General features: G+C 44.3%; 3 protein-coding genes across 5 annotated transcripts in view; 2 read left to right on the plus strand and 1 right to left on the minus strand.

Annotated features, from left to right (window-relative positions):
* The window catches only part of LOC135237099 (HIG1 domain family member 1A, mitochondrial-like), a 193,315-nt gene that overhangs the window by 18,468 nt on the left and 153,056 nt on the right, over positions 1 to 21,791 (plus strand). The gene's annotated exons all lie outside the window — the stretch shown is intronic.
* Positions 182 to 7,791, minus strand: LOC135237097 (ras-related protein Rab-5B-like). The gene is made up of 6 exons (XM_064303836.1): positions 7,642 to 7,791; positions 6,263 to 6,584; positions 5,393 to 5,544; positions 4,290 to 4,412; positions 3,345 to 3,438; positions 182 to 2,703 (listed from the first exon to the last, which is right to left on the minus strand). Exons 2-6 carry the CDS (start codon positions 6,417 to 6,419, stop codon positions 2,579 to 2,581), a joined length of 651 nt encoding a protein of 216 aa, XP_064159906.1. The 5' UTR covers positions 6,420 to 6,584; positions 7,642 to 7,791; the 3' UTR covers positions 182 to 2,578.
* LOC135237486 (nck-associated protein 5-like) overlaps positions 15,138 to 21,791 on the plus strand; it is a 68,359-nt gene continuing 61,705 nt past the window's right edge. The window contains exon 1 of one of the 3 annotated variants that reach the window (XM_064304643.1): positions 15,138 to 15,359. The gene's annotated coding sequence lies outside the window, so the exon portion shown is untranslated. Of the gene's footprint in view, positions 15,360 to 15,403; positions 15,693 to 21,791 lie in introns of those variants that run through there. The other 2 variants (XM_064304645.1, XM_064304644.1) reach the window with 2 other exon arrangements.

Consider the following 21,791-nt stretch of genomic DNA (forward strand, 5'->3'; position numbering starts at 1 on the left):
TTCTGGATAAAGGACATAAATAAGTCTTTCTAGATAAATAAATCATGCTGTGCAGATAAACAATGGTAGCTAGGTCGACATCTTATGAACTATTTACTTCATGTTCTGAATCTGAAACCGAAACTCGTCTTAACAGTTCAGAAGTTCAGAAGGAACAGGAAATGGATCGCGAGAGACGGCATAATATGAAAGACAATTTATTTTCATACGTACAAGACAGGACTTGTTTGCAGTAATTACTTACTTACATTAAATACACTGTGGCAAACGGTCACCTTGCTCCTCCTCGGTTATAGCCTCTAAGCCAAGACAGACACTTTTCCAATATATACCTTGTTATGCATTTATACCTTTTTTTTTTGATATACATGTGTTTTATTTTCTGCAAAGACTTGATTTGTTTTTGAAGGAGAGAGTATAAATGACGTATAATGCGTTTAGAAAGAGGATTAAAATACTGCAGTGTCCCCACGTCATGCTTAGGCACAATCGTTGCGTTCTGGAAAGAAGTATGCCCTTTTATGGAAAACCCAGTCACTGCGGGTGAAACTAAGTCAATAAACAAGGAATCCACACGTAGAACCCTCTCCGAATTGTCCAATTGCTGCTGCTGTGGGTCCAAGTGCGCACCCATAGCGGCTAGATTTGTGTCAGAGTCTAAAAGTTGGTAGTTCTTCCCATATGCGAAAGTCCATTGACTGCAGCGAAAATTTGGGGGTTTTGTTTTGCGTGAGAGCAGTGTGTTGGGGTGTCGGGGAAATGGCACTTAATTCATACTGTACCCAACTGAAAATCATTTGTAGGACAATAGGTACAGAAATAAGGCTCTTTTGGGTGGACCTGTGCCCTCAGTACACTGATCGTGTTGGAAGAAACGCGTGCTGAAGTGAGCGGGATGGTGCTTTGAGAAGACTGTGCTATTGTGCAGAAACGCCCCCCTGGGCCGTATTAATAAAGTGCCCTTAGAGTACTGACCCAGGGTCAGGTTTCCCCCGTCTGTGGCCTAGCCCTACCCGCTGTCGGCTGAAACGCAGAACTGATCTGAGATCAGCGCTCCTGCTGCAAGATGCTTTACGAACGCGGTCCTGAGCCGCGCCGCGGTTTAACCCCTTCAGCGCCTCGCTGCTCCGGCCGCTCTCTCGCGCGTGACGATGAGGCGTGGCTGCTCTCTGACGGCCGCTCTCTCACGCGCGACGATGAGGCGTGGCTGCTCTCTGACGGCCGCTCTCTCAGGTGTGATGATGAGGCGTGGCTGCTCTCTGACGGCCGCTCTCTCACGCGTGACGATGAGGCGTGGCTGCTCTGACAAACGTGCGCTCGGGATCTCTGTCACCAGGGGGACTCCCGCGTGGCTGCACCCCGACACCGATGCACTGTTACTCAGATCTAACCCCAATGAGACGGTGGGGAGATCCACTCCTACTTTCTAAAGGATGCTTCCCGCACCGGCCTCCACTACTCGCTAGTTTACCCGCACTGGAAGATGGACTGGACGCTGACGTCCACAGCGTGCGGGCGGCGAAGCGTCGCTCGGCTAGAGCGGGAAAGCGGTTCGGCAGGGTGGAAAACCTCGCGTGATTTAAGAGGGTTCAGCGTGACGCCCCCTTTCCGAACCCCACAGGAAACGCCGCCCTCTGTCCACACTTACTTCGGTCGGCTTTTGTTCCCCGTCACGGTTCGAAACCAGCCCCAGCGTCGCCAGGGGGTCGGGTCAGGCGCGAGAGCGGAACGTGAGACCGGGGTCGGGGTCGAAGCGTAGGACGCGGGCGGGGTCGCACGTCCCCCTCTTCTCCCGCTCGGCCGCGGACGTCCCTGTGTGTCCGAGCGCGTCTCGGGAGCGCGTGGCGTGCGTCACTTTTTGGTGGACGTCCACGGCGGTTGTGGGTGATTTCAGACGTAGAACCTTTCCGGGTTGTTATCTTCTGACCTCCCCTGTGGTGTGTGTCGGGGGCGGGGGCTGTGCTGTTCAGGGGGCGTGGCTTTGGTGACTGCGATGCGCCGGAAACACACCCTACGCGTGCGCGCGAACGCGGACCGGACCCTCCGAGCTACGCAAAGCTGATTTCACACGCGGTCGCTCTCTGAAACGCGTCACCGTAAATTCTGCAGCGTCAAGCATCGCAGTCAGGGGGCGCTGTAGCAGGCAACAGCAAGACGATGCCGCCTTCTTCCATTTGTGCTTTCTTCCGCTCGTTCTTTCACTGCCGTCCTGGATAAGCCCCTTTTGTCGGGGTGTCGGGTTTATTAGCTCCACAGGGACATGAGAACGCACTTTGAGTACGTACAGCCAGGAAGTGTGTTTGCAGTGTGTCAGCCAGGCATTGTCTTTTGTGTTTGGGTACATAAACAGGGCGTGTTTCCGGCCAAGATTTGCTCCCAATGCACGTGTGCTCTCTCTCTCTCTCTCTCTCTCTCTCTCTCTCTCTCTCTCTCTCACTCTCTCTTTTTCTCACTCACTCTCTCTTTCAAACCCCCCTTTCTCTCAATCACCACACTGGAAAAACTTGCATTTCCCCCTACCCTACTCCCCCCCTCCCTCCCCTCCCCCCCTCCTCCTCCCTCCCTCCCTCCCTCCTCCTCAGTTCCCACAGCACTGGCTTTTGCTGGCCTGACTGGGCTGGTTGAGGTCCACCCCTGCCCTGGGGCCACGCCCTGCCGGGCCCCCTCCGCCTGCCTGGGGCTCACTTTTTGGCAATTTCTTGGCTGAAAAACGAAAAAAGCAGAAGAGACACAGCTCCATTGGTTAATTGCCTTTAAAGCTTCCAAAAATAAGCTGGTTGCCTGTAATAAGCTATTCTATGCATAAACAATTATATGAGCAGAGTTAATGACTACATCGTGTTAAAAAAACAGCACTAGCTAATCTGCCCTTATGAGGTACTTCATGGGTGTTGACAGGATCTGAAGCCTGGAGCCAGTGCAAACATATTCAATAGTCTTTATCAGCTGCGCCTTTTGAGAAACACTATTCAGCGTTGAAATCACCCGACAGATAAGCCGAGTTGTTTGTCGGACTGCATTTCTGTGACCGCGACCTGAGCGCCCCCTTGTGGCTACATCTAGAAATAACAACTTTAAAATACGTATTTTGGGTGAGAACCCAAGGAGACATCAATTATATTTCTCAAGAGAGAAATGACCTGCATTTTGAAACAAACTAAAATGAACAAATCAAAGATTAAGAGTCAGATTTCCTGTGCTGTGTGAGTTAAGCTCTTGGCTTCTTCATGCATGAGTGAGAAGTCCTTTCGAGTGTCAGTCTTTTTGTTCGTTTCCCATCATCTCTCAGGGAGTTCCTCCCTCAGGTACTGCCGGGCTGTATTTCGGGGGAGGGTGTCGCTCACCTATCGCCAGGAAGAGGTCGTTGACGTTCATGGCCGTCTTGGCGGAGGTCTCCATGAACAGCAGGCTGTTGTCGTCTGCGTAAGCTTGCGCCTCCTGGCCACATTACAGAGGGGCAGAGGGGAGTTATGGGAAGCCAAGAGACCAAGTGCTCTATACTGCTCAATGAGAAATGATTAACACACACATAGACTTGTACACACACACACACACACTTTAACATGCACTCACTCACACTAGAGCTGTCAACATAAATGACGTTAAGACTATTCCTTGAACAAAAAAAGTTAGAATCTTTTACTTTTGGGCTGCATTAATTGCACGTTATGTCTACAAACCAATATGAGAGACATAACTGGCATAGGTCCATTTTAAAGTTATCCTCTCAAAATACTAATGTGGAAAAAGGGAAAAGGTTAAAATAACTTATCTGTTAAAGCATTGTATGCCAATGTCAGACCTGCAGGTTATTAGCCAAAAATATCAGACTATCCACTTGCGAAGAGGCTAGTTTTTTTTTTTCACTTTTTCGTTCACTTTTTCTTCACTACATTCCCAGCGGAGCAAAAGACACGTTCCAATCACATCAAGGAACAGGGGAAAAAGTGGCGTGTCCATTAAGTAACGGCATAGCAACGAAGCCTATGACCAAGCGACTTCCGTTTTCAACAGCGGAGGCGCTAAAATGCAAGATTTATTTTTAGCTTGACACAACCCAAGCTGAGAGGAAAACAGCTGCAGTAAATGTATTTTTTTTTCCTTTCACATTCAAAGATTAATGTTCATACTCAAATGTCCTTTTTTATTTTTTTTACAATTCGAATGGCATGCGAGAATCAAACCATCATTTGACAGTCCTAACGTGCACAGGTGTGTACATTCATTCACACACACACACACACACACACACGTTCATGTGGGGACGTGGCCGTCGGGGGGGGAGGTACCTCGTACTCCACGGCTCTCTTGGGGGACAGGTCGGCTTTGTTCCCCGCCAGCGCGATCACGATGTTGGGGCTCGCCTGCCTCTGCAGCTCCTTCACCCAGGTCTTGGCCCGCCCAAATGTGTCCTGACAGGGCGACGCACACGCAGCATTACGATTCACAGCCCCGTTTACAGTTAGACTGACACACAGCACCTCACAACGGCTGCTTATGAGAGGTAACAACAAGGGAAAACAGCAGAAATGCTGAAAAAGTTATTTGAACTAGCGTGGGGGGAAAACTTTATAATTAAGCTCCGACCCATTAAAAGCCAACTGAGTTGAACTCTGAAAACGCTGGGATAAAAGACTCCAAACAAAAAAAGCGATTTACGGCGATAATGAGCCAGCATAAAAAAAAAGAAAACCAGCACTTAAGAAAACGCAGTAAGCAAATACTCTCGGTGTGAACTAATCCTACTCCGTATGATAATTACACTTTTAAAAAATCACTGGGTGACACAGGTGAAGAGGGGCCCTCAATCAATCTTAGTTCACATTTTAACTCGATCCGATCTCTGCCAAGGTACAGAGTTCACACACTGCAGAGACGGAAGAAGATATAACAAGAAGAGAAGTGGGTGCTGAAAGTTCTTTCTCAGCATGCAAAAAATAGCATGCTAAAGATCAGGGTGTGGCTAGTCCGTCGGGTGGCTTGTCCTGCTATTGTTTCAACAAATGGATGAGCCCGTCAATATGGTATCAAGTGTGCCAGTGGAGGTTGTGATCAAGCAATACAGCACGAGAGGCTGTGTCGTATCGTGAATACAGTCACGGGTGGGGCGTTGTTTGGCATAATGCAAAGTGGAACTTCCAGTGCTCTATTGCTTTTTATAAAATGGATACATATATAAGCAATTGATGATATGGTATTATTTATTTTGTGATGTTATTTGCATGTTATGTGCATGTTATGTGATACTGTTCGCTGTGATTAACTGTTATTACTGTATTGTAGAATCAGCACACAGGATCAAAACAGGATGTTTTATAATAAGCTTTGCAGCATGAGCATGAGCATGAGCATGTTAAAAGATCGGGGGGACTGCAGCGAAGAGGGCGTGTACCGCGTTGGTGATGTCATAGACCACAATGGCTGCCTGCGCTCCCCTGTAGTACATGGGGGCCAGGCTGTGGTACCGCTCCTGCCCCGCGGTGTCCCAGATCTCAAACTTGACCGTGGTGTCGTCCAGGCACACAGACTGCGTCAGGAAAGCAGCTGCAGCAAAAAGAACAAAACAGGAACAAGACATGTAGGGCAGAGGAGGACAGAAAGAAAAAATTAAACGAGGACAAGTGAAAGGAAGGAGGGACTGAATTATACTGTAATGAGATCACACATTTCAGACTCAAATCATTCGTCCTTTCCTTTAACTTGTTAAAATGTGATGACACTGGAGGCTGGTGGACATTGGTGGCTCATCCTGTTAAGGCACTATTCTAGTGCATGGTCAGGCCCCATGGGCTGGCATCTAATCCAGACCCGCCCAGTACCAACTGTGGCCTGCAGCCCCACAGGGCAACACACTGCTGACTCGAGCACAGACTCAAGACAGGAAGCTTGCAGTTGGCTTTCCCAAGTGGAGCAAAAAAGGGGGTAAAAGCGTAAAAAAGAGTGATGACTGGGTGCACAGACACTGTAAGGAACAAGTACACTCTTCAGCTGTGTGGTAGGCTACCTTTCCTCAAATGTGAAGACAAAATGAAGTAATTACACCGACATTACACTCTGCTCTCCATACACTGTTGTCAACATCAATATTATAGGCGGAAGACCTGCAGCTCCATCAAATTTCTCCTTCTCTTCTTTACATAGCCTCTGTTCATTGTAGTAAACAGCAAAACATAGTTGTGCAAAAGGGGGTGGGGAGAGCTATGCTTGCTTGAACACATTTCACTGAGTTGAGGCAGGGTGATGAACTGCTTCCGTGCCATACCTCCGATAGTGCTCTCCTGGTACTCCTGAAACTGGCCCTTGACGAAGCGCAGCACCAGGCTGGATTTGCCCACGGCGGACTCGCCCAGGAGCACCAGCTTAAACTGGCACACTTTGCCTGCCTGCTGCCCGTTGGGTCTGGAGGGACGGGCCGCCATTTGGGCTGCGGGAATGTCGTGGCGCTCAGGGGGCAACTGGGATGGGGAGGGAGGAGGGGGGGTTCCTGTGACAGCCGGGGTTGGGAGGAAGGGGAGGGGGGAACGAGGGGTGAGAGTTCTCCCACTGAAAGGGCAGAGGTTTTGTCAGGCAGGGGAAGAGCCAACCTGCAAGACATAAAGAAAAGTGATTTAGACTGAGCATTCAAAAATGTGAAGTTTAGCAATGCATAATGACTGTTGAGGGGGACATAAAAATCAAGTTCAAAACATTGATATATCTGCTATAATAGCGCACTACTATCACAGAGGAAGGTGCATTGTTAGCCAGTCAACATATTTTTCTCGAGAAAAAAAAAATATATATATATATATATATATATATATATATATATATTTCTCAATAACGACAAAGCAAGTTTTTCTGAAAAGATTACACGATTAAGATGATCACGACTCAACAAATGAAGTTAATAAATAGCTAAGTACACTGCTAACGCAAATACTAAATGCCGGTAGGTGGTAGGATAACAAAATATTAATTAAAAAACAATCGAATTCGCCAGATACAGGCTTAATAATAATGTTGTTTCTCTAGTCTTATGCAGGTAGCCTACATTCGTAACCAATAACGCTGTGAGTCGTAATAATATCTTTCTTGACAAGAATCTATACTAAATTACAACAAGCTAGCTATCTGCTTACGATTTGAAGAAACGATTCTGTTGGACACTACCATAAAAAACACGAGAATATTAGCTATACAAACGTAATCAGTTCAATATATAAAGCCAACGTTTGGGGGAGGTTTGATATTCATTAAGGACATCCTTGTTTTCTCTCTTCATCTAGCTATAGCTAGCTAACGTTAACTTGGGTAAAGCCCGCTATCCTGGACCTACACCCGTCTCAAACAACTGATGTTCGTACGTTTTACCTTGAACACTAGCTGAGCAGACACTGAGACAAAGGCATAGACAATGCTTAGTTGGGTTGATTATGGTTGTGTTGACAGTAGCTAAATATGATTATTTCCCCTCCCCCACTTCACCACTTCATCTGAACAGTCCGAAGTACCCCACCCCCTCCCATTACTTAGAACAAGACAACGATATCGACACCACAAAATAAAACCATTAACAGCGTTTCCGTAGCGTAATGACACTCAACTCTCTATCCTTTACGATCTCTACCTCCCCTCTAAACTACGTTCCGACGATCGTACCTGTCGCCTGGTCGCTTTCTTCCCCCCAGTCGCTTCGTCCTCGGGGCTGCGCTGCGTCGCCTGTCTCGTAATTCCGATTTTTGGGGAGGTGGCTGAATGACAGCTGCTACAACCAATGGAAGCTTTGTTCTTATTCTTCATTATCTTTTGAGAAAGCGTATTGCGGCGAAGCTTATCTATGCCACCTATTGTATTGGAGGTTTTACATAAGGAAAGAGAAACTTTATAAGACGGCAATATCCTAACATTTTGTGGGTTAGTTTTTTTCTGTAATGCCAGGAACCAAACCTCAAACACACAGCTTCCACACAACATAAATTGTATTTTTATAAAAACATTCATGCACAACTGTGAAAACACTAAGTGAGAATCCCTTGGGTTTGCAACTACACCCTGAAAACAGACATCCAAAAATATTTCCTGCAATTGCACAAGCCCAATATGATAGATGTGGTTGAGGGGGACATCCCAGTATCGCTGTCTTATAAATCTAAGCGGTATTGCTTTGTGGAGAGACCGCAAGATGAGACCAAAATGGGAAAAAGGAGTTGAGGGGCCACAAAAAATTATGATCTTAACTACACAATTCAATTCTGTATTCATACTACAAGAATGCAGCTTAGAAGTTAACACAGTGTGAATCTGAGTTACGTTGGTTTTCATAGGCATACAAAAGCACATAGCATCCCATATTGAGTATTCACATCTACTGCCCGGCCATGACTACTCTCTAGCTTGGTTTCCCCCAGTATAAGATAGCAAAACTAGCTAGACTTAATCTACTATTGTACCACCTGATCTGGTACACCAGGCTATGATCACCCTACACCACTCCTTCCCAGAAGCAACACCCCAGTTCTGACTCCACAGTTGAGGCCAATATATGACATTACAGCTGTTAAGCATTAAAGCTTTTACCTTTAGCTGATATGGCAGAGAACATTATATCTAATGGGGGATTTTCCATCTCAAAAGCTGCCAGATAGATCTATTGGTCGAGCGCCATGATCTCAGATCAAACCTGACCCATGCCAGTGCCAACAATAGCTGGCAGCCACACAGGAGAGGTGCATGATTAGCTTTGTACTTGCTCTCTCTGTGCATACGTATGAATGGGTCTCCTCCACTCCTGCTCTATGCGTGGAGGAGACCAATAACTGACTCCAAAAGCAATCAAAAATGGAAAGCTCTCTTATAACTGCTCTAAGAAAGCAATTGAAACAGAAACAGAATTGACTAATCAGAAACACTTGTGAAGCCATTTGTCCGAAACATTATTGTGCCCTGAAATGGCACAATAAAAAAGTACTGTAATTTCTACATTGTGAAACCAAAATGTATGAAAATACCCTAAAATAAAAGCTTAGAATCTAAAATTGTCGAGTACACAGCCAAATAAAGAAAACAAAATGTCTTTGTCCCGAACATGGAACTCGCTGTATATTGAGCTTTTCATGTTCTCAAAGCTCTTATGTTTTGTGTGCCTGTGTGTAAGTTCTCTATTTGCCTCATTTATCATAAGTGGTATGACATTACCTCCAGTCCCACCTGACAACGCTGCAGTGATGTTCCTGTAATTCTTACCAATGACCTTCTCTGAATGCAGTCCTTGGGCTCTTAAGTGCCAGCTAGCTTCTGCAGTGTAAAGAAATGGGACTAGCCTACTGATGGGTGATGCATGAATGGCTGGTTATATTGTTGCCCAGGTTCTCACCATATCAGTTATCACTCTCTCACTGTGGTTGAGTTGGCACCTGCAAACTGCCTGTGCATTATATAGCGCTAGCAAACAACCATCCTGAAATGACTGAAGACATTACAGCCATGGGACTGGACACTACAGCTGTAGGAATTATTATTGGGCATTTGAAAATAGGATATAATGGGGGTACATTAGGCCCCTTTCCATAGTGCCAGGTTTTACACCAGTCATTCAAAATCTGAATCCGCTAACTACATATTTGTGGGAAACCTACTGATTCAACTGATAGAAATTTCCATGCATGTAGAGCTGGGCTTTCTTCAACATGGGAAAAGTGCCCACAGAACTCAAAGGTGAAAATTCCAATTTCCTCTTGTTTAAAGGCCCTCACTCACAGTAAATGGTTCTTATTGTAGTCTATGAATCTGAAATGGGAACTGAGAACAAACACTTCCCCTGAATCTGACTTTCAGCATTGTTACGTGAGACAGAACCAACTGGTCAGTGACTGTATGCATGAAAAGCATTGTGCTATTTGTGTAGCATTTACCATTTACAGCCCTGCCAAACTGTATTGCTTGCTAACTTGTATCTTTTTTTTGTTGCAGATAATATCATTTACCCCCTTTGAATAACAATAATAATTGTAATGATAATAGTAATTATTATTATTATTATTATTATTATTATTATATTTGATATTATCTGATTACTGTTTTTATTATTGTTATTATTATTATTATTATTTTTATTAATTTATTATTATAGTATAATATATTGTATATACATTCTATTCCAATACAAGTTTAACAAGTTAGTTTCGGCCTGGGCCTTTCATGTTCTCCTAAATTGCCCATTTGCCCCTTATGAATGTATGATGTGTGCCCTGCAGCCTGTCCAGGGTTTATTCCTGCCTCTTACCCAATGCACCCCCTGTGACCCTGTCCAGGATAAGCAGGTATACTGAAGATAATGGATGGATGGAACTTGGTTTCATATGTTGTCCCATCGGTGTACTACTTTGAAGTCTGAACATTGCCTGTCAAAAGCTGTTGGATCGAATTGCTTCGTGTGACCTATAGCGCACCTGAACAAACAGAGCCAATGTTATGGTTTGCACTGGTCTGTAGGGCTCCTGGGCCCAGCCTGCCGCACAATCCGAATTAGATTTTTTATTTTTTATTTGTCCTTTATTTCACCGGGTGTGTCCTGTTGAGATTTCCATCTGTTTTTACGAGGGGCCCTGGCCAGGAGAAGCAGTCAGTCAGTTTACACATAAAACACCATACAGAAAAGAACATCAATAAAACCACAGATTATACATTATACAATTCGAGTAAAACAATGACCAACATTTTAAAAACCAGAAGCATAAAGTAGTCCAGTTTAATGTCCTTCTGGAGCTGGTTCCAGTACCATGAGACATAATAACTAAAAACCATTTTTCCTAATTTTGTGGAAGGGCGAAGTAGAGTAAAAAAAAAGAAAAAAGACAAGCTTTATGAACACAAGTTATAAGAATTTGTGTTCCAGTTAATAAGGCAAGTTAAACAATTAAGGAGTTGCCCAATAATGTTCTTGTAAATAAAAGTGTGCCAGTGAAGTTATCTATTATAAACTAGGGGTGGCAGGTCTGCCTTTTCATACAAAAGACTATGATGAGTAAGACAATTAGCATTTGTAATGAAACATAAGGCATCATGATACACTGTGTCAATAGCCTGTAGGGCAGAAGCAGGTGCTTGTAAAGAGAGACACCATGAACAATCATAGGGAGAAAGGTGATTTGGACCAATTTCTTTCTAACTGCAAAATTGAAGCAATTGCCTGTTTCTAAAATAAAACCTCAAAATAGGCAATTGCTTTTAAAATAGAACTTTTCATCCAGCCAGATTTCCAGATATTTGTAGGAAGTTACACTTGCTTAATAATTTTCCCATCTACTGTAGATATATTAACAGTAACAATCTGCGAGCATAATCTAGAAAAATACATTAGCTTTCTTTTATCTGTATTTAAGACCAGTTTTAACTAATTGAGAGGAGCCTGAGTTTAAAGTCTCTTGGAGATCTTGGACAGCTCTATTAAAATTTGGGCTAAAAGGCTCAGCTATAAGTTCTGCTGACGATTTCAAAACATGGGGTCAGGGCCATCTGGGCCAGAAGGTTTTTTGGGGTCTAGACAGCCTTAAAAGCTTTATGAACATCAGCTGTTGAAATACACTTAAAAGCAAAACTAAGGCACCATCACAAGCAGATGTGGGAATTGAAACACCAGGGCTAAGACCAGGGTATATGTGGTCAAATAAATACCCTGCAGAAACAAAGTGTTCATTGAACAGATCAAGAATGTGTTGTTTATATGTTATCAGCTAGGATTTATGAATGATTTTCTGTGACAGTGTACAAATATGCAGTTAGCTGATGTAGATTTTGAATGACTGGTGTAAAACCTGGCACTATGGAAAGGGGCCTAATGTACCCCCATTATATCTAAATGTCAAATGCCCAATCATAATTCCTACAGCTGAAATGTCCACTCCCATGGCTGTAATGTCTTCAGTCATTTCAGGATGGTAGTTTGCTAACACTAACGCACAGGCAGTTTGCAGGTGCCTGAATTTGGCAGGGTTATTTAACTCTGATGGACAATGAAACTCGAATAATGCCAGTAGATGGCACCTGGGCAGCCGGGGATCAGCGCCACTACTGCTGTTAAAGCTGTGATAATTTACGTCCATGAGCCGTGAACGTGCCCAATAAAACCGGAATATCAGTGCACTTGAGTTGCATTCAGTCATCATTTCTGCTTATAAATGACTTTGTTAATTTATGTGTCAAATGGGTTCATCAAACGGAATCAGAAGGCCAGAGGCAAAGCAAATTGTGCATTATCAGACGAATAATTCATTACTCAGTCTAGACCCCTAAGAGTTATACTACTGTGCACAGATGAGAATTTGACCTCTGTTTACTCATATTTTTTGTACGGAAACAACGCATTCCTCTAGAACAATCGACTTAAAGTTGTATTACAATGACTTCATTTCCGTTGCCGAATTATTTTTAGCTGTGAGGATCTACACAAGCGCAAGTAGTGACCACTTTTTAAAGGAAGCAAGTATAGTGTATCTGCTTCCTGTTTACGGAAATTTGGGACTATGAGCTTGCTGTGCCTCGGGGAAGACACGGTAAAACATAAACCACACCTCTGTTTTGTTTTAGGATTCTGAACATCCTCAATTACCGGTACTTCAGAGACTTGTATAGAGTGTATTTTCACGAATGTGTCACAAGAGGGTGCTTTTGAACAAGAACAAAGCTAGCAGACATGCTCGAGTGTGGGCCGATATTTATTCCAAAGCAATCATGCGCCAGACAACGCGCGAGGCGTCCGAAATCGTTCGGCAAATCAATCTCCTTTATTTTTGTTCCGATGAGGAAGTTGGACGCGTAACTGCGACAAAGCCTAGTAAAGGCTATAAACATACGAAGAACGAAACATAACAGGATGGGAATGTATATATCCTGTTTTTGTAAGGGTTGATACCATTAGCGTCCGAGACACAATAAAGAGTCTTATCCTGCTATTTCCATCTCGTCCATTTCCTCTCACGAAGGACAATTCCTATTTGCAAGATAAAAGACTGAGCAGCGAGAAATGTGTTTTTTTTTTTTTTTTTTTTTTGGGGGTCTTTTCATATTAAAAAAGCTCTTGAGATACCAACAGTCTGAGGTTCATAAATGCACAGAAAACAGAAGGAACGTTAGCTACAATTTTAGGAGATTTTCTTGCAATGCATTACAAATGGGATGCAACCAATTGGAAACACACTTAAAATATTCACTAACACCTAATGAATTCCATAAGAAATAAATTCAAATGATGCTCAGTTGGTTATAATCCATGCAATGCATGCCATACCATGACACAATAATATATTAGTGTGTAATTTTGGCCTTTCTTTGCTGTTGATTGCATGTTGCATCATCACAGGTATTCAGGGCCATCCTCAAGGGGGACAAGCAGGTATGTTGTCCTGGGCCCTGGAGCTGGTGGGTGGAGGGGAGGGGGGGGAGCATGGTCTGTGAACTTTAGGTAAATATTATTGAATGAAACAAACAGAGGAGATTTTGTCCCAGCACAGGGATTTCACCCTGTCGCCCTTTATGTATTAAAAGTATTTAAAACACTCTTGCCAATAAGCATCAAGTTTGAGAAGGCTCCAGGTTCAAAAGGGGGGTTCAAGTAGTTTCACACTGTTTTGTATTATTAAGGAGAAAGCATGTGATTCTTTCAAAACTATCCAACTGCGACATGGTTTACTTAAAAACTGGAATTTCGCAAATTCCATGTAATGCTCTTATCCAAAGCCACTGATGGCAAATCCTTCTTGGCAATGTTAATGTGCAATGTAAGGTCTAATGTACAGTACCTCTCAGAAGCCAGTTTACCTATTGGAATACAAGTCTCACCAGTCAGGCTACCCTTCAGTTGGTTCTATACCAAATAAAATCAGAACACTGCCAGAAAACATTTTGAAGAAAGAAAATAGTGACTTAAAAAAGAATTGGAATAAAAAAGCATATGTTTGCATGCTTTTACTCAAAGGCCAAAGGCAAGTGGTGGCATGATAATTCTCCAACCAATTCAGACGCACATATCAGTTAGTGCACCATGGGATCTTCAGTACAATTGATTATGCTCCTGCCTGGCTGAAGATTGGACTGGATCTCTCTGTACTATTTAAAGCATTCCTTCTCCTGCTGTAATCCTCCTGGGGCATCAATTATTTCTTGATCCTGTCAGAAACTTGGGGTAAAATGGGACTGGGTCTTTTACAGTTATAATATAGGCACAGCAGTTTTATTTCAGCTGGAATAAAATGCTATTTGTTCGGGTTCATTCTGTTATTTGCGAGTCAGAAGCTTCACCAATAAAAATAGTTGTAATCACTTGTTATTCCATAGCATGATTCATTCACTGTTAACCAATACAATGCATTTGTATGTCTTGACAGATTAACTTCAAGTATTATCTGATTAACATGGACATAACCCAGAGGATGTTCCTTGGGACTATAACATGTGTATTGTGATTCTGTAGGCTACCTGCTTTGGCCAGTGGTCCTCTTAATATTAGATCTTCCCCTGAACAAACTTGTACTGTCTGCAGCCACTGTTGTCCCTTTGGTCTTCCCAGAAGACCTTGCCTTGTCAAGGTTGTCCTCTGACTGACACGCTGCTCTCCGAGCAAGGACATGTCACTGCCCCACCCACTTTTGCTAACAATATGGGGACACAATAGGCAACCAGAGAGGGAAAATACATATGACAGATTTAGATTGAATGTCATAAATTTATTTTATTCACATGTTTAGACTACATAAATATAGGCCTCCTCTCCAAGTCTGGTTAGAAGTAGATGGTTACTCCATCTGATAAATCTTTCGAGGAAAACGTTTGGCGTCTGTAGGTCTACTTAATGCAGTGATTCGGCTACACACTGCCAAATTCTAGATTTGGATCTGTGTGACAGAAGACTGTCTGCTCCGGTGCAGCAACGTTACTATTTTGCGCTTGGTAGGCGCAGGCAAGAGGGCGAACGCACAAATAAAGGAAATCTCGAGTCTTTCGCAGCCGACTCTTCGGAACAGCCCTGGTGACTGACCTCGCCTCTAAAATATTCGAACTCTTTCAAGAGGAAACGTGTACATTGGATGAAAAAACCAAAAGGCAAGTAGTTTTTTTAAATGACATGTGTGGACCACACAGGCATTGGCTACTCCACTGAGGACGGGGCGGCGAGTGCAATTTCAAGCAATGACATCACTTTTCCTGACGAGTGCTTCCAAACGCGGAAAGACATCTGAGACGATTTTCCCTGGATGTCCGACGCAAAAGAAAATTTAGATTTTTGAATGTAAATACAATTTATTCATATGTTTTATGTGCCATACTCTCTATAGAGACTGCGCGTATTTTTGCACAATTTTCGACGGATTCCGACAAATGAGGTTAGTGTTTTCACTAGCATTTAATGCGGCTGTTTGCTTTATTGCAGATGGGCTGGCTGGTAGCAATGATACGACCCAACCATCTTTCGGGTTAGCTTTATTGCTAGCTTGCTAATCTACCTGCAAAAGCACGGGCTAGTCTCCGTATGAATCAATGCGACAAAGGTAGCCAAGTAGCTACCTTCGCCGTCCTTTGTCAGACTGTTGTAGTAACGTTACATGGCTTAAAAAGAAAGTTGCGTCGAAAGCAGACGTTAGATAACATTAGCTGATGCTGGTTAAGATTAAGAACCATTAACGAGTGGTTTGGTTTGGCCGGTGTTTCTTCTTTGGGTGAGTGATGTGCAGCGTTTCTCAATGAGCTTTCTCGTCTTAACGTCTGAATGAAACATGATATCTAAAGTATTTGGTCTGAAGAATTGTAGCTAGCTGCTTTTATAGCTATATGACGATGCGTTAATACCAAATACCCGGCGATAGCTGCATTTGGTGTAGACAAAGCTTTTAAATCAAACGGCTGGGCAGGTTATAGAATGTAGCTTGCTGGCCAGCTAGACTAGCGAATATAGTCTATACGTTAACTTTAACGTTTCGGCAAACGTTAGCCTGATGATGCTAGTTAGTAGCTTATTGATTTGGCCCCGTTCTTTTACCTGAACGGCATTGCTCTTTATTGTCGACAGCATATGCACCGTTGCAGTTAACGGGCTAGTCTGAAGATGTTAATTGCAATGCAAATGTTCTGTGTAACGGTAACTGTAATACGGGTTCATTGTTAGCCTATTTCAAAGGCCTCGTCCAGTAGCCTAATTCCATAGGATGTTTGGCTGGCCAGGTGCCTTGGCCGGTGCGCCGGGTCCGAGGGTGTGCAGTGAAGATCAATGCAGTGGAGGAAGCCCCTCCCCAGCACTAATAAAATTTTTATTTTTTAAAAGGCATGTCCATTCCTGAGGCCTGCGGGGAGGGAGGCAATAAAAAAAATCAGACTCGTCTTGTAAATGAGGATGGGAATGGCGGATGGGGACGTGGTATAAACCCACGAGTCACAGAAATGGGAGAATTCGGCTATTGTCAAGTCAAAATAGGACTCATTTGAAACATTTCTGCTACCCCATTGCCGTTTTTATCTGAAGCACACATTGACAGGCAATCACTCATTAATTAACGTTGGGAATTCACTTTCTGTGGAGGTGTTGTGCTTCACGCTAATGACTGTCCCTCAGTGCAAGAAGTCGTTGTTGAAAAGGCAATGAAAGACTGTTGTATTGGAATTTTTGCAGCTACACGATTTTGAATGACTTTCCACCACTCCGGAACGCACGAAGTCACAACTGTTACTATCAAGCCAGGGGCTATTTATTTCCGCTTGATCTAGCTCAGCAAATTAATCATAGTACTTTGTGTTTACACGCAGCTGTCACCTTGTCAGTAGCATTGCGTTTTCGTGTTTTATGTTTACTCTCTCTCTCTCTCTGTGTGTGTGTGTTTTTTTTTTTTTTTGCATTGAAACAGCTGTTGGGTCATTTAATCATTGTACGGTCTTTTTAAAGTATTGTTCTCGGCTATTTAGGCGATGCACTAAATGCGACTTTCAAGTTTTCTTTTTCTAGGAAAGGAAAATAAATGACGTGTTGCTTGCAAGAATAATTGTTCTCAATTATAATCAGCGGACAATTGGCCTATTATGTGGCTACTACCGTTCATGTGGTCCTCTAGACGCCAGGTATGCTAGCCTATTAATCCTCCAGAGCGCTGTTGACCTCATTATTTCCACTTGTAGACCAAATTATTATTTCTTTATTGTACTGATTGATCACCTACTCAGATTGAGAACCTACGTTCTGAAATATTATGAAACGTAGCCTAATTCTTTCTGTATTGTTTTACCACCTGTAATTGAACACTAAAGTAATTGCTTAATATTATTACCTTTTGAAAACTAATTTTAACCGTAAAATATAAATAAGAAAAAACTTCAGACCTGTCATGTGCAGATATAGGCCAGTTTTATTGTTTCTTTGTTTTTTTTGGCAGCCACACTTCCTATCACTCACAGTCCACCAGCTGATTTGTCCGGTCAGTTGTCAGGGGAGCTCAAGCGTCCGATTGTCGCTGCAGAGCTATGAGGCGTGGAGAGGCCCTCTTGAGTGTAACCCTCCCTCCTTGGAGAGGGACACTGCTAATTACACACCACACTGCAGCCTGAGGGGCTGTCAGCCTGTGCCGCTTTCACAATAAAGATTTCATACAGGACCTTGGGCTGTATTCACGAACTGGAATGCAGTGCCTTGGACACATGAGCCGTCCAGCAGCCCCAAGTCTAGGCCTATATCTACGGGGAATTGAAACGTCCATGTTTGTCACTCAAACACTTTGAGTCCCGTTGCACATGCTGAGTGTCTGCACTTGTGACGACTTCAGTTTTTCTTTTACATTCAGGGAAGCGATTGGGAGATGGAAAATGTTGTGGCCTTGAATTGAGGACATTCAGTTGGGTATGTTACAACAGTTTTTGTTAGCCACGTAGCACCGCATTCCCATGACTTTGCAGTAAACCGCAGTTAGTCTTTGGCTGATTTTAATGAGATCGCAGATGCGGAGGAAAATGCTTTTTTGGTTAATGGAGTGTGTCGCTAAGTGACGAGCGGAGTGACTGTAAAAGTGCCTGCACCGCAGAGTGTTTTGTGTGTTGAAGGGTGTGATCCTATGGAATCGGATGTTGCTAATACTTGATTGGACGGAGCTGAAGGCCCCTGACGTGTTCAGCTTTGGCTGTGGGTTAACCAGATTCTGAACTTGGATTTCCATAAGTGGCGTGATGAAATGTTGTTCTTTCACCACATGACCTGGATGTTGATGTAATTACTTAGTCACTGTAGTAGTCAATTCAATTGAAGTTTATAATATCAGGAGGAGCATACTGTAATACTGATCATAGACTGTACTATTGTATACTAGAGTATGACAAGAAAGCCTCTTTGCCTCCAGTGTGCCATTAATTGAGTTATTTTAAAATTCTTAAAGGTTCAGGAAACTACATCCTAGCTTATGTTGCTTGCTTTCATGTTGTCTGGTCGACTAATGTTACCGCGCAGGAGGACCTGCTCTCACCTCGCCACAAGCAATGGTTTACATATGAGCAGTTTTATGGGTATGAATATTAATGAGCGTAGGATAAACGCTCATCCTGTCCTTATCTGCTGAACAGGTCATGATAATCTAGTAGAAATGTATTACAATTTAATGGTTATAATTGGGTTCATTTGAAATTTCTTGGCTTGAAAGAAATTTTAGGCAATCAACTGTCACTTCTGGGGAATTTGAATCCAGTTTCCTGGACCTTTAATTAATGTGTGGCAGCCATCGCTGGGGGAGTAGTTTAAATTAGTTCAACTAGCATTTACTGTAAAACCAGCACCCTTTTTAGCTGCTTGCTGATGTGGGGCGTTCTGTGAAGGTTTGACACACATCTAACGCAGAAGTAATTACTTCTTCCAGCTACCAGTGTGGGGAAACAAGCAGATTTTAGTTCCCAACGCTTTGGCCAACGGGGTGTCGCCCATGGTTTTGGTGACATAGTTCCACACCCATGGTTTAAAAAAAAAAAAGAAGAGAAAAGACCAGGAAGCAGCTTGATAAAAGTGCTTTGGTTCTCCTTTGCCTTTGATGCTGGTCTCTTTTTCAGTGAATGGCTTCGGCTTGCATTGGTTTTAATGCAAGACAGCTGAAGCAAGCTGACAATTTGTCGGTACAAAGTCACGTTTTTTTTCGATCCGGCGCTCCACGAGAGAGAACACTGCATTTCCTGGTTGTGTTTTTTTTCTTATAGGCGTTCGTTTTAAAGGTTACCCTATTTCTGCGCCCGTGTTTTGACTTTCTCCCGACTGGAACTCCCTCAGAACATGGGGCCTGGACACCATCCATCGCCTCCTGCGTGGTGTTACTAAGCTTTGCAGCTGGTTCAGAGGTACAGTAGGCTTAAATGCTAACGTGACAACAACACAGTTGTATTTGTCAGGTAAGCTGCAAAAAAAAAAAAAAAAAGAAGTTACACGTCCTGAAAATAGCTGAAACGGCTGTCCTTGCTTGAACTTCATTCGTTCCTTCTGTCTTTTTTCGTGCCCTGTACTTTTCTGCCCCAGTGTGGGAGGCCCCGCCCTCCTCGCGGCTCCGATGCCCCGCGGGGCTCCCGGCCGCGGTCCGGATCTGCCGTCCCGGTTTCACGCCCGTGTGGTTGTGTGCAGCGGGCGTGGTCGCGTGTCGCACGCACGCGTTAATGCATGCGTTCATGCGCGTTCCATGCGTGCGTTCATGCGCGTTCCATGCGTGCGTTCATGCGCGTTTCACGCGTGCTTTCATGCGCGCTTCATGCGTGCGTTGGTGCGATCACCCTGCCTTCCTCGGCCTCCCAAGCTTTTTCAAAGGCAATTACGTGCCTTCTGCACCAACCGACAGTCTTATTCGAGGGGATTGGAGGGCTCTTTCTGTCTTGGTACCGTCCCCTTCTGTTGCCAGGCGAATTTTTCGAACGTTTCCTTTCTGCGCTGTGACTCAGCTCGACAGGATTTCTACCTTAATGGAGCAGGAATCCGTTTCCTGCGAGGCCGACCCGCAGGCCTGGTCCAGATTAATGTGAGCCCCGAGATTCGTGAGGGGAGTTTAGCCCTGGAGGTGCGTCACGCGGACGCAGGTGACTCACACCCCCGTTGGGTTAACTGGCCCTGCCCCCTGCTGCGCCGGTCGCTCGCCCGGGTCCAAACCGTGTGTCAGTTACCGCCATGGCCCCCCTGGGCTGTGGTGCCACTCCGCTCCCCTGGCCGTTTCTCTCCGAGGGGAACACGTGCTCCTAGGTTGAAAAATTTGGGAGCGCACTAACGCATTCAGATTAGCAGCTGTGCTGCTAAATTATTTTGTCCAGTTAGCATACATAATTTTTCAGGAGCGGATGCTCCTAAAATGGGAGCACTGTAGAGCGCTGCCTGTGTGGTTCTGTGGAATGGTGTGCTGTCGGCGGAGATGTGTTTGGCGCAGTAAAACAGGAACGCACGCTTCACCACTTCCTCTCCCCTGGGTAATGCTGTCCTTAAAAATAGTGGGTCATGCGGACTGAAAATGAAACGGACGTTAGCCGATAAGAACGATGACCCTCATATTTAGGTGTCTTTCAGTTACGTTTGTATATCTGAACCTGTGAGCTGTGACTGCGAAAGAGAGTGTGAATTCAGAAGTCAAACCTGAAATGGAACGTACATTAAACGAACGGTCTTTGTGCGTTTCAACACGCCAGCATTTACAAGAACAGCGCAAGTAAGCAAAATTGTTCAAATAGAACAGTAATACCAGCTTTTGTGCAGGAAGTCAAACGTGTGTGAGTCACTCGCGTGAACTTGACCACCGCTAGCGTTTCAGATGCCTGACCAGAGCGTGCCACAACGTGCACACTGTCCTCAAAGCTCCATTGCCTTGGCCCTACCAGCTTCTCAAAAACTAGTGTATCACCGTAACCAGTCCTAGTTTGAAGACTGGAATTGACCATTCAGGCCATCTTGGCCCGTTGAAACGTGTCTTTCCATATATGGGGCGTGAGTGATGTACTGTGTGGCCCAAAGTTCAAATTAGTTTTCTTCTCTGAGGTTCCATGTCTATCAGAATACGCCCCCATCCAGGGAAAGACAGTACATTACGACTACTGACCACCACTGTGTTTCTCTTCGTTCTGAGTCTGTGATCTTGACCAGGTTATCTGCTATTGTGTAGTTCTCAGATTTCCAGTAGCCCCTCAACTTTCCCTTCTCTCTTCCTCTCTCCTTTTCTTTTCTCTTCTTTTCCCTGCTTAACTCTGGCTGCTCTCTCATTGTTCCAGCCCTGTTGGTTTAAATTATTGATGCTCTTGGAAAGATTGAACCTCTACTCTATACTAAAGGTTCCTGTAATGCATTCATTAATGCTGCTTCAGTTCCTGACTTCTACCTGTGATTGGACAGATAGCAAGCCTAGCCTATATGATGTCAAAAAAGCTTATTGTCAGGCGTGCAGAACAAGTGACTAGACGTGCGAGCGAGATCAGGAACTGATATCAATGACCTTTAAAAAATAAATAAGCTAAGGACCCTTTTTAAACTTAAAGGCTACAGTCCCGTAGTGAGGACTATAACTGCCACTAGTGCTCCCTCCCTGCCCAATCATCATATGCTTCATCGCTGCATATCCCATCATGCAGTGTGATGATGGGTTTTTGATGAAGAACCCACCTGTACGTGTCCTGCAGCAGTGAAACGGGTGGCTTTTACCCCTCCTGACCCGAAGCCAAGAGGATCTGGAGCGTTTGAGGAGATCCGGGGCTGTTTGAGTGTGAGGTAAGCAGATCACAGCAGATCACCTGTAGCGATCCGCTTCAGCTCAGGCCGACGAGCAGAAGCCCAGGCCCATCCA

The sequence above is a fragment of the Anguilla rostrata genome, chromosome 13, assembly GCF_018555375.3.
Source record: "Anguilla rostrata isolate EN2019 chromosome 13, ASM1855537v3, whole genome shotgun sequence".
Taxonomy (NCBI): Eukaryota; Metazoa; Chordata; class Actinopteri; order Anguilliformes; family Anguillidae; genus Anguilla; species Anguilla rostrata.

Excerpts from the sequence above, each read along its gene's own strand:
- LOC135237097 (XM_064303836.1), bottom strand. The coding sequence starts at position 6,419 with ATGGCGGCCCGTCCCTCCAGACCCAACGGGCAGCAGGCAGGCAAAGTG. Across the intron at positions 5,545-6,262 it reads CCAGGAGAGCACTATCGGAG|CTGCTTTCCTGACGCAGTCT; the intron begins GTATGGCACGGA and ends TTTTTGCTGCAG. Across the intron at positions 4,413-5,392 it reads TCTATGACATCACCAACGCG|GACACATTTGGGCGGGCCAA; the intron begins GTACACGCCCTC and ends TCGCCCTGTCAG.